General features: G+C 41.9%; 3 protein-coding genes across 7 annotated transcripts in view; 2 read left to right on the top strand and 1 right to left on the bottom strand.

Moving 5' to 3' along the window:
• Nucleotides 1-1302: 1302 nt before the first annotated feature.
• Nucleotides 1303-4810, top strand: LOC103713026. Its single transcript, XM_008799782.3, has 2 exons — nt 1303-1878; nt 4520-4810. Exon 1 carries the CDS (start codon nt 1381-1383, stop codon nt 1831-1833), a length of 453 nt encoding a protein of 150 aa, XP_008798004.2. The 5' UTR covers nt 1303-1380; the 3' UTR covers nt 1834-1878; nt 4520-4810.
• Nucleotides 4811-5686: 876 nt separating this feature from the next.
• On the bottom strand, nt 5687-7066 carry LOC103713027 (SKP1-like protein 12). The gene is made up of 2 exons (XM_008799783.4): nt 6945-7066; nt 5687-6455 (listed from the first exon to the last, which is right to left on the bottom strand). Exon 2 carries the CDS (start codon nt 6428-6430, stop codon nt 5954-5956), a length of 477 nt encoding a protein of 158 aa, XP_008798005.2. The 5' UTR covers nt 6431-6455; nt 6945-7066; the 3' UTR covers nt 5687-5953.
• A 2624-nt stretch (nt 7067-9690) lies between these two features.
• The window catches only part of LOC103713029, a 39786-nt gene continuing 37303 nt past the window's right edge, over nt 9691-12173 (top strand). For 4 of the 5 annotated variants that reach the window (XM_008799786.4, XM_017844277.3, XM_008799785.4 and 1 more), the window contains exon 1: nt 9692-10232. In XM_008799786.4, coding sequence (XP_008798008.2) covers nt 9911-10232 — 322 coding nt within the window. In that variant the 5' untranslated portion in view covers nt 9692-9910. Of the gene's footprint in view, nt 10233-12173 lie in introns of all 5 variants that reach the window. The other variant, XR_003386792.2, reaches the window with a different exon arrangement.

Genomic DNA, 12173 nt, shown 5'->3' with positions numbered 1-12173 from the left:
TGGGTCGGTGGGTGGGGGCCTTCCCTGGGCCGGGAGGAAGTCGAAGACTCGGAGCCGGAGGAGCCGACTGCCAAGGACGGCGAGGAGAGCCGGGAGGCCTCGGTCGCCGCGGAGCTCGGAGGCTGGAAGTCGGAGGTCGGAAGTCGGGAGTCGAGAGTCAGGAGCCGGGAGGCCTCGGTCGCCGCGGAGGCCGGAGGTCGGAGGAGCCGACTAGCCGAGGATGGCGACTCGGCGAGGAGAGCTGGAGAGGAGAGGACGGGAGGCCGGAGGCCGGAGCTGAGGAGGCCGGAGCTCGGACCTCGGAGCCGAGGAGGAGGCAGGCAGGCTGCAGGCAGCACGGACGAAAGCGGAGGAGGAGGAGGTGGTGGACCGTGGACTTTAGAGCGGACCGTCCGAGCAGTCGAGCGGAGCCGAGGCCCGAGGAGGCCGGAGGACGGGAGGAGGCCGAGGACGACGTCGGCGAGCCGGCGAGGAGAGCTGGAGAGGACTGAGAGCCGAGCTTAAAATCGGGGAGACGCCGAAGGGACGCACTGTAGCCGTGTAGCGGCGTACGGGCGGAGCTCGGTAGCCATCGCCCAGTCCCCTCCCCGTCTCAGCCGTCTGCCAGACGCCACCGCCACTGCCCACTGCCCAGCCCCAGACCCCCTATCCTTTCACATCCGTCGTCTACTCGTCCGTCACCCATCCTAATTAAACAATAAAAAAAAAGTGGCCGTCGGTGGGGGCCTTCCCTGGGCCGGGGGCCTGGCGGTCGCCTAAGGCTCGAGCCGGCACTGTAGCTACCGCCAAATAAACGGAGTACCAACCAACATTCATGTTTATGAAATTTCAAACCTTGGAGACAATGGCAAAAAACACTACCAAGTTTTCTTTTTGCTACCCTCTAGAAAGACACTGCAAAGCCTATAAAATGTGCTCTTAGGATCAAGATATAACAGTGTAGTCGTTGTGGATGTTAATCCAGAGATGCACGCGCAGAAGAGGAGAGAGATTGTGGGAAAGGCCTATTTTCCAATTCTCGACCATGCAAATATCCAATCATGTATTTAAAATATAATAAATTTCAAAGAATACTCTACACAACTTTCTCTCTCTAATTCACAGGGCCTTTAGAATGATCGGCCATGAATAAAACTATCTAATCTGCAGTGCCATTAGTCTCCCTATATGATATAGATCCAGCCTGCAGTTCTACCTACCTTCAAGAAGATAAAAGCTTATTACCATATCTCTCACCACTTTATTTATTCAAAATAAATAAAATAGATGCGTGTTTATTTTCTCCGGAGATTAAAAATAGTTAGATAATTAGGCTGAGTCCCTCGGCGAAGGGGATAAGGAGCCCGTAACCCGACCGAACCTTCGGAGAGGGGGAAATACATGGCGGCGGCCAGGGGCATCGTCGGTTCCCTCAGCTTCTCGACCTCCCTCAGCCCTCCCGCCAGGACCATGGTGCTGCCGCGAATCCGGCGCGGATGCGTAAAGCCGTCGAAGGGGATCTACGGGCGGTTCGAGCGGCCGCTGGAGGAGGTGTACAACGTGCGGGTGGACCGCGGGGTGCCTAAGGAGCGGCTGGAGGAGCTGGGCATCGAGCGGTGGTCGACGTGGAAGACCGGCCGCTGCTGCCTCCCATGGGACTGGCACGCCGACCAGCAGGTCTACATCGTCTCCGGCGAGGTCCGCGTCGTCCCGGAGGGCGCCAAGTCCGGCGACCGCTTCATGCGCTTCGTCGCCGGCGACCTCGTCCGCTATCCCAAGTGGTTCGAGGCCGACCTCTTCTTCGACGGGCCCTACGAGGAGCGCTACCGTTTCCGTGCCTACGGTGACGATTGATGTCCATTCCCGCTACTGAATGACCTCCTCCATTCCCTTATCGAGGTAACAGATCGAATCCTATTCTTTGATCAGTGTTCATGGAATTTGTTCTTTGTTGACCTTGATGCATCCACGACCTTTGATGTTCTGCATAGATTCTAATAAGTCAGCTTATATTTCTTTTTTTTTTAAATAATTCATAATACCTTGGAACATGATTTGAATTGATGTGAGGCATTGCTAGGGATTGTGTTAGATGGAAGGCATTTTTACTTCCAGATAGGTAGACTTGATGATGTAAGGGTCGGCTAATCATGAGAAGGGCAATAAGTTGCAATTTTGGTAAGATGTCATGGATATCAGAGGGACCTGAGTTTGAGAAAGGGCTATAGCCAAGATATCACCATGATAATGAATTTTCTCCATTTCATCCGTTGGGCAAGAAAGGGGACCTGTGATTGCTAAATTTAAATGATTTTGTTCTCTCTGAGGAAGAGTTCCTTAATAGTTGGACCAAGTCCTCCCCTCATGTTCTTGAGGTGATACCACATCCTGTTGAACACCAACTTCACATTGCATTGTTCAAAAAGATGTTCCCAGGGGCTTTTCGAAAGTATATCACCAATTGATCCAGCTTTTATCCACCATGGTACTTTCAAAAGATGTCATCTGCTGGCATAGCACCTATTTGACACCAGATCCATCAAGAAGATGATTCCATTTCCTATACAAATCATAAAAGAGCGAGTGTTTCCCCCGATGCCATCATTGCTTCTAAAGCATTTTATGGTAAAGATTCAAGCATACTTTAAAGTATGTTCAGCGAACATGACAGGAATTTCTTTTATCTGCCAGTATTTTCTGTCAAAAAAGGAAAATAACTGTTGTTTATTGTAATATTCATAGATGCATGCTCACAATGTCATTTCGCAATTGTTGTCATCGAGAAACTTGTGATATTTCTTCTTGTAAGAATTGGATTAGCATCATGCCTATGCTGCACCAATACCATTCCGAAGAGTACAAATGCTGTGACAAATGCACCAAAGGTTCTGCTCATCTTCGAACCAATGCTACCTTGTCCTCCCAAAGCTAATTTTGCCTGTGTCCGCCAAAACCTTGTAAGCTGTTTTTGGGTAGTTAATCCTCACATTGTTTACTCCGCAGTAGAGTGAATCCGTTAACTTCCTAATCCAGAATATCCTATTATCCATGTAAAGCTACCCGCTGCATCTTGTGGAACAGATGTGCTGATATTTACTTAATCAATCAAAATCGTTTCTATGAGACCTCTTTCATTTTCTCGTTTTAAAACTTTTAGATATATCTTGTGGATGATTGTCAACAGAGCAGAGTTCATTTTTAATGCATCAATTCCCCTTTTTTTTGCCGCTATCTGCCTATTTCATAAAGGAATTTTGCATAAGCATATCTGCACACTCAGTTGCCAACTTGTTGAACCAATAAAATTGTATTTGCCATCTTTTTTTCATAATTACATACATGGTTACATAAGTAATGCAAGATTCATGGAAACTTCGGCCTATCAGTTTTGTCGAGACCGGTTTAAAAAATGTACGGAACATGCCAGACACCACCAAGTCCAGGTACCAGAGGTTTTGATGCATGCGGTAGACTTTTACCTTTCCATTTAATGATGGCACTGCATTATTATAGTTGTTTCCTATAAAACAATAGCTGACTAATTGGCTAAAGCTAACAGCTGCTAGCTTAACATAGTTCATGTTCTTCTTTGCAAATGTTGAGTGCATACTTCTTGTAACATTAACCAGAGATTTTTAGCTTGCTTAATGGAGGAGATGGCAAGTGGCAATAGGCTCTGGAATTTCCTATTTCAGGGCTCAAACCATCAAACTTATTGGCCACTGAAAGACAGACAAGATACATAGATGCTTGTATCTCGTCACCATCCAATATAAGGTGCAACAATTCTTTGTGATTGTTGACGTGTCATTGCAATTCAGAATCATGAAATTAAACAAATTAGGAAGTTGGGCATTGCAGATTGTGAGTAGCGATTATTATAATAAAGGTGATTCCGGTAATGGGTTTTGGGCTGCATAGCTCATTTGATTTTCATCGTTAACTGCATCCTTAATTTCACTTGATCAAGACTACATTGCATTTTTCCTATCTGTCACATTAAAAGTTAGGAAAAATTACATAGACATCCCTTCAGCTTTTCGCGATTTGCATTTACACCCCAAATGTTTCATTTTTTTTAATTAGACTGCAAAAGTTACGAATTAGCCGCAATGTGGCCCAAACTGCGAGTGTGAAATGACTAATGCACCTTCGGGTTTTCGTTCCTGCCAAAACACGACTCCTATTCTAATCCAGTTAACAAGGGTATCGGTGGAATTTTGTGACTGAACTTATCTATGTGTCAATCACGTGTGCACAGATCCTCACTGAGATGGACGGTTGGGTCGCATTGCAACCCAAACCTAAGTTTTGGGGTCTAATTGAAAAAATTAGAATATTTGGGGTGTAAGTGCAAATTATGAAAAATTGAAGTGGTGTTGCTGTAATTTTTCCTAAAAGTTATATTATGGAAATGAAGGATATCCTCTGGAATTAAAAGATATACTCTAGAATACGAAGTTTTCCTTGTGTTCTATGTGTAGCCTAACTCAAATTCTTTGTTTCTGAAAACATGCTATGTTCCCTTTGATGCTGACAGCAAGAAGAGCAAAGAGTAATTCAGCCGAGTCAGCAAAATTCTAGCAGATGAGTCCCAATGACTTGTACCACTCACCATGTTGAATCTATGTTTTGATGTTGGAGCAAGGGGAGCAGAAGAAGAGACCCCAACATAATGTCAGCAACTAGAGTTTCTGCTTAACCAGCGTATGCGTTGTTATATGTAGTGTGCTAAATATCTGTCATCTGTATCTTTTGGTAGTTCAGATTTATTATTTTACACCGAGCAAAATATAATAATATTCACCTCCAGTTTGCCAGTTTTGCTTAATTTGATCCTTATCTATTTTAAAAGAGGTACAAGGTTTGCCTCTTACATTTAATCAAATTTTCATATTCTGATATTATGCTTCTTTAGCAAGCCTTTAGCTCTAGATTTTCCTGTATTTTACTTGAAATTCCTCTGCAACTAGTTTAAGTATTCAAATTCCGAAGTGGTGCCAACTCTAATAGTCCAGGAAATTTATCCACAACAGCTAATAGTCTCTTCGGTTGTGCACCTGTGGGCTTGTCACTAATGGTTCCAGATTTGACAATCTCCCAGGTAAGTGCATGATTCTAACCAGCCTCACTATATGTACATCATGCATAGGAACAGAGCTGTTAATGGCTTAAAGCGTGATTATAGAATATCCCCCTTTTATGCACAATAACTTGCTCATCTGTGGGTATCATGGATATGTCACTTTATTGCTTTGTCAGATTAGAATTCAGGGCAAGAAAATTACTCCCACAAAAATAACCCAAAGTTGCATCCTGATCTAACATGAAACAAAATTACAGTATTGGAATTGACCAATTGCAGTAGTGCAACTAGCACATCAGATTAAACTGCAATACTATCAGATTCATGAAAACATTGAGACACGTATAAAATTAGAACTCTAAGGGTCAATCTTCCTCTAAATTAAACAGTGAAATTAGTGAATGCAACACCAGTACTCTAAATTAAACAGTGAGATTAACTTATTCCAAATCCGAAACTACCATGTATTTGTCTCAAAACCACCGTATGTATGGCTGTTGCAATGACAAGCCATCTAAAATTCTACCAATATTGATTTTACTGCTTTAATTACTGAATTTACTGCCCTCAAATAGAAGTTCGCACCATAAAGAAAACAAACAATGGATCTACAAATAAAAGAAAAAACACCATTCTACCTTCTCATAATACATTATCCAGTCAACCTGTTTTTTAAAAGCTGGAAATCATAATTCTGATAAAAAAAGTTGAACTTCATTAATTCCTTCAAAAAATAAATCGATATCGTATCTAGCAACGCTTCCATGGTTCCACAGAGCATGCTTCGACGACAGTCCAAGGAAGCGAAGCAAGCAACTACAAACCCATAGAGTTCTAAAGAAAGAAAGAAAAGCCTTCAATGGGAAACTAAAAGCGACTCGGAACCATTCACTGGAAGGCCCAGCTATGCGCAACCCTCATCTTCCTCTCCTCTTCGGGGGTGAAGTCGTTCTCAATCCCGAAGTATTCCCGGACATCCTCGACCGCCATGTCCTTGATGGTGTCGGCCACCGCCTGGCAGCAGAGTTCGAACAGGGGCTGGGAGTCGAGGTAGTGGGCGGCCATGGTAATCACCAAAAGGTCCTGCTTCTCCCTTTCGACGAAGCCCTTGTCCCACTCCTTGAGCTCCTCCTCCCCCCCACCCTCGACGTGACGCTTCCAGTACTCCACCATCTTGGCGAGCACGGGGCCCTCCACGTTGGGGAGGGGCACGCCGGACTCCACGGACCACCCGTCGTCGATCATGTTCTTGATCGTCCCCGACTGGCTCGCCACGACCACATCGACCTCAAATTCCGCGCCGCCGTAGGCCCGGAGAACCACCATCTTTGGGGGCTCCAACTTCTTGCTCGCTTCGGGAGACATGGTTGATGAATTCTTCAACTCTAACCTGAAATCAACAACGATACGATGAATACGTCGAATGAAATTGATGGATTTTTTCCCATCTTCTGCATCAAGAAAAATATACGATTATATAAGCTACATTATTTCGGGTTAGAATCGGTTGCATGGATCGGCCCAATTAGGTCTCCAATCAGCAAAAACCCTGGATTTTTGAGACGCCAAGGATTTTAAAAAAAGGAACAGGGAAGAGCGTTCAATCCGGACAGATTTCTTAAGGTTTAAAACCTGTTCTTTGTTGAAAACACACGCAAAAAAAAAAGAAAAATATTGGATTCGAGTGAAGAATTACAAGGCGATTCTAGGGTTTCGAAACTGAATCGGACTTGCAGAGTCCCATGGAATTCAGCAAATAAACATAAATTAATTAGAACAGAAAACTCGATGACTTTACGATTGATAAAATCCGATCGAAAAGTTTTATTTTTGAGGGAAAAAAGAAGAGAAGAAAAAAGGATGGAGATTGAGTTCTCACTCTTATGCTTCGGAGAGAAGCGGGGCGGACGAAGAACGAGAAAGAAAGGAGACGACCAAGCTGTTTAAATAACAGAGTCGTGGTTCCAATCCTCGTAGGAGAAGGAATTGTCGCAGCCGTCTAAATTTTAAACTCAATCCGTGTAAATCCGTCTAAATTTTAAACTCTCAAAAATCTAATATCCTAATCCCACGTGGACAAATAAAAAGAGTACTAGATTTATTTATTCGCCCACTACTCGTGCCGTAAAAAAAGTTCCAAGGGGCATCATGATATCATCATATTTAGCTGTATCATAATTGTTCTACATCACATTAATCCTAAATTACTTCCATTCAAATCACCACCCAATCAGGTAATTGGAGGGATATATCCAAGGCAATCCAAAGTAGCTATCTTGGGTTGAAATTTGAAGACAGAGCTATCTCTGGATTTAGCTATAGCTACAAAATAAATGTATTAGTATATCGTTAATATATTATATCATTTAATATGAAATTTGGTGATATATTTTTATGATGTTGGATAAATTGGACCAGTATGATTTGGCCTCAACGATATCTAAACTCCTTTCTTCATTTTTTTAATCTTAAAATAAAATTTCAAAATCCAAGACATGTAATGTATTGTATCCATCTAGTTAACATCTCGAAAAGTCTAACATCTATAGGGGGCGAAGATGCGAAGTTTGCATCACATTTATCGTGGAATTTCAGAGCACAAGAATGTCTTATATGGGGAAAAATAGAAGAGAAAATCTTCATAAAAAAAGGAGAGGAATAGTGGGGAAATCAAGAATAAATGACAACTAAAACTTTGAAAAATGAAAGAAGAAACAAACAGAAGGAAGAAACCTTCTTTAGAACAAAGAAAACCGTGAAAAATCGGAAATCGTGGGAATATGGAAGTGATGATTGCTAGCTTTAGCTCAAGCTTAAGATCTAGAACCTCAACAATAGATCTGGATTTTCTTATACACCTCTTCTGTACTGAAGTGCACAAATACTATACCTTATAAATGTAGCATAATCCGTTCAAAGAGGAACGTTTTAGCTGTTTTCTATCTTTGATTTTTCCACCTATTTGTGTTTGTTTAGTATTAAAGCTCTCTTATATTTTTCTCCCACTTTTTCTTTCTTTCTTAGGTTCTCTATGATGATCAACTGACCATTCTGCTTGCTATCTTGGCTGATACTGCCAATGGGCCGGGCCGGATGAGTGGGCCAATATATAGAACAAGTGCTCAAGCTTCAAACCTCTAGCCCATTGGCAAGAAACTTGCAAATTTACATGCCTACATAGGATTGCACTTTATTCTACTGTTCACATGTTGTTGCAGGAAGAAGGATGTGCAAATATTCATTAATAGACAAGGTGAAATGAAAATACAAATTCCCAGAAAGAGACCACTCCATTGGTCGTCTCAAATTGAATTATGAACTGGTCCAACTATTGACTTGACACTGCATGCTTTGGTTTGAAGTTCAACTTACTTTTGGTTAGTGAAGTTTTTGAGGACTATTCTAGGACTCATTTGATTCATGAATTTTTTTTTTACTACAATATTTTTTTCTAAAAAACTGATGCATGGCTATATGGTACTTGAGAAAGTAGTTTTTGCATATTTAGATGACTACAAGAAAGTAGCACATTCGAAAATAATTTATATTTTAGTTGAGTATTATTTTTTTCTCAAAAAGTTGCATAAAATAGTTGTTATGCCTCTAATAAACAAAAAAAATATTTTATTTTATTGAAAAGCTTAAATGCAATTTAGAAAAAAAATTCTAAATTTTAGCAGATGAACATTGGATTTTCTAATTCACACATGGGTTTTATTTTTCAAAAAATATGAGAATCTTATATCCATGAGAATGTTATTTTCTCATCTCTTTTCTTTGAAAACTCTAACTAAATAAGATTTTATTTTTTGTTTTTTCGTTAACCACATTTTTTTTCTTTTACATTTCTACGAACCAAATGAGTTCTTATTCCTATAAGCAAGCTATTTTGCTATCCGAAGTTTTTGAAAACTCCAAACCAAATATGAGACATTTTTTTATTTTTTATTGACCATAGTTTTTTTTTTCTTTATTTTTTCTACGAATAAAATAAATCCACAATGTTTTTAGGGTGGTAGACTGGTAGGAAATGTGGCAAGAAATAAAATTTGAGATTTCCTATAACAATGTAATATTAAATGTCTAGAAAAATCGGGGCTCCAACTTCATACGTTTCCGACGAAACGAAAAGCATGAACGGGGCGTTTGCTTCCAACCAAGTGGTTCCAGATTCGAAACGCGCGGGCATTGATTAAATTCGGGGACCGGATGCCCCACGCCTGGACACGGGGTCTGGAAGCGCTACTGGTCGGCTGGTAGCCTGGGTGGTGCCAGGTGTGACGTACTCACACAGAGGGTTGGGTCGGATAACCGAGCCGGCCCACCGGTGGGGAGGATATGAGTAAAATAGGTCGAGGTGCCCAACACACGACTCGGTCTACCCGCATCGAACATTCTCCTGGCGGGGTGGGGGCCCAGTGGTCGGGGCTGCTACGCGGGGGTGGGCTTGTTCCTTCCTTCCCCTTCCCTTTTTTCTTTAAGCAAAAAAAAAAAAAAAAAAAAGAAGAAAAGAAAAAAAGAGAATCCAGAATTCAAGATTCAAGATCCCTACAACGCGTTAAAAGGCGAGAAATAAACAAATAAATAAAAAGAAGAGTGACACTGACACCCACCCCGTCATTTTGGAGCGGTCTCCACCAGAAAAAAAGAACAAAGAAATCATCCGATTCCCACCTCCCATCCACAAATCCTCACCTCCTCGCTCCCCTCCTCCCCCTCTCTCCAAAATCTCGCGTCTCCTCCCCGCCTTCGTCGGCACGATGTGAGAGGCCGCGGAGGCAAAGGCGAAGGCGAGAAGAAGAAGAGGGAAAGGCTTCCAAGAAGCCCCGAGGAACGGGTTCGATCATGTCTTCTTGCGTGGAATTGGGCTACCGGAGCTCCGCCATGCTCGGCTGTCGAAGCTCCCGGCTCCTTCTCGTCCCCGCCGTCCTCCGTGGCTCCGTCCGGTTCCGGTGCGTCCTGGACCAGCTGCCGTCCTCGCTCGGCACCGCCATCACCTCCGGCAACGCGATCGTCGCCGCCGCCGCGGCAGCCGGCTCCGACACGGCGCACGCGGCGGTGACGTCGGCGCTCGCGCATGTGGCGGTTACGGCCGTTGCGATCGCGTCGGGGGCGTGCCTCTCCACCAAGGTTGATTTTCTTTGGCCTCGGGTCGAGGAACAGCCAGGTCCGCTTTCTCTTCCTTTTCTTCCTTTTTTTTAGCCTGGAATCAAGATGACGTTTATTCGTGTTAAATTTAATTCTTAAATCATGATCTTGATGTTAATCCGAGATTTGCTCATATCTTTTCTTCTTGAGGAAAGAATCTTTGCTCATATCTTCACCCTAGAGAAGTTGGTTAGTGTTGAAGAAGTGGGTGCCTTGCTCAAATTAGTTAGAAGAGGGGTTAAATTCGTGTTACATGCCCGCAGATAGCTTCGCAATCTATCAGTGGACGTGTAGAGGTAATCTGAGCACATACGTGCACACGCGTGCTCACACAGACATACACACACACCAAAAAAAAAAGTTTGGATATCCAAATTATAGAGATTGGCACTGAGCTAGGTGATTCTCTGATTATATATGTTGTTCTTGAAGACTGGAGTTTATGAAATATTTGAAAGGCTGGAACATGTGTTGTAGCAATATCTTGAGACGTAAAAACATTTTTAGGTAAATTAAAATCTGAGAAACCTAAGGAGATCATCTTCTGGTACATGAGAGTGCTGATGGCTGGGAAACATGAAGGTCAATGAAGAATCAGATAGACACAAAATTAGCAAACAGGGTCTTCCTTATGGAAACTCTACTTGGATTATGTGAATGCCAGCCTGTAAAAATAAATAGTCTGCAAGAGATAAAGGGGCATAGAGTGGAATGATGATCTTTATTGTCAATTGTGGAACAAAGAACTTTATCACAATATATTGGTGAATTTTCTGAAATGTTTTTTAGTTTTTAAAATTTGAAGAGCATGGTTTAGGCAGGCTTAATTTCTGTTCTAATGATTAGCATTTCCATTCAAAGTTGTGGAATGGTTTAGATGGATGTAGAATTAGACAGATTGGACATTGTTGTTTTGTATGAAGGGGGCTTTGAATCATTAGGTTCACTTTTGAGGAAGTAAAGCAGTCTAGAAATAGGATTTTCTTAGGCGATGTATGGTCAATCATCCTCTCCTTTACAATGAGATTGCTTAGTCCATTTGTGGACAAAATTCATTTGAGTAAAAGTCAACACAGCTTTTTGGTTTTGAAGATTAGGGTTCCAAGTTTCCATTAACTCACTATAAAAGTTTATAGAAGTTGGTAAGTACCAAGCATTAGTTCTTTTATACTCGATTCATGGGGTTAGAGGGCCCAATCCTTGTTAATTCTTGTGCTTATGGTTAGAGCTCTTGGATTTAAGGATTTGCAATGTCAAATGATTCTAAAGCTCTGTTTGGTTCTCGGATAAACCACAGCATAACAAAGTAAAGGCTGACAATCTGGCTTTATTCAGGTTTGTTCAGTTAAAACAACTTTTTGGCACTCATTCCCCTTTAACCAGGTTAAAACTCTATAGGTGGAAGGGGTTCAAATAAATTTCTATTTAGAGAGGAATGAGTACTGGAATGAATAACTTTATTCAACTATTCTAGTTAAAATTATGCAGGAGACAAAATGTGGCTTTGATGTTGGGAAATGAAGGTGGTTTGGCTAACGAGATGAACATAACAGAAATAAGAATCTTAAGATGATGTGCTATGTGTTCAAGAAGAATATAGTTTGGAATGCTTGTAAGGAGTTGCTCCAGTCAAGGGCAAAGTGATGGAGAATTTATTGAGATGGTATGAATGTTTACAACAAAGATTTAAGGATGTGCTAATAAGGATAAATTCTTAAATGCATTGCAAGGTCTAGAAACATGAGGGAATAGCTTAAGTTAGCACCGACAAAAGTTGTGAGTTGTGAGGATGTGGAAGAAGTTACACTAACAAAGGTGGCTTTAATTGGAATATTATTAAGGACTCGTAAAGCTAACACTAGTCCATGAGTACAAGGCTCGAACTATTGCTGTTGGGGCAAGGTGGAGGATTACTATAATCTTCAATACTATAGGATTTTCATTAGTGTAAGACTTAAAT

The sequence above is a fragment of the Phoenix dactylifera genome, chromosome 5, assembly GCF_009389715.1.
Source record: "Phoenix dactylifera cultivar Barhee BC4 chromosome 5, palm_55x_up_171113_PBpolish2nd_filt_p, whole genome shotgun sequence".
Classification (NCBI taxonomy): domain Eukaryota; kingdom Viridiplantae; phylum Streptophyta; class Magnoliopsida; order Arecales; family Arecaceae; genus Phoenix; species Phoenix dactylifera.
The sequence above is the reverse complement of the archived record's forward strand: the minus strand, read 5'-3'. Positions and strand labels throughout refer to the sequence as shown.

Coding starts and splice junctions, on each gene's coding strand:
- LOC103713026 (XM_008799782.3), top strand. CDS start 1,381: ATGGCGGCGGCCAGGGGCATCGTCGGTTCCCTCAGCTTCTCGACCTCC.
- LOC103713027 (XM_008799783.4), bottom strand. CDS start 6,430: ATGTCTCCCGAAGCGAGCAAGAAGTTGGAGCCCCCAAAGATGGTGGTT.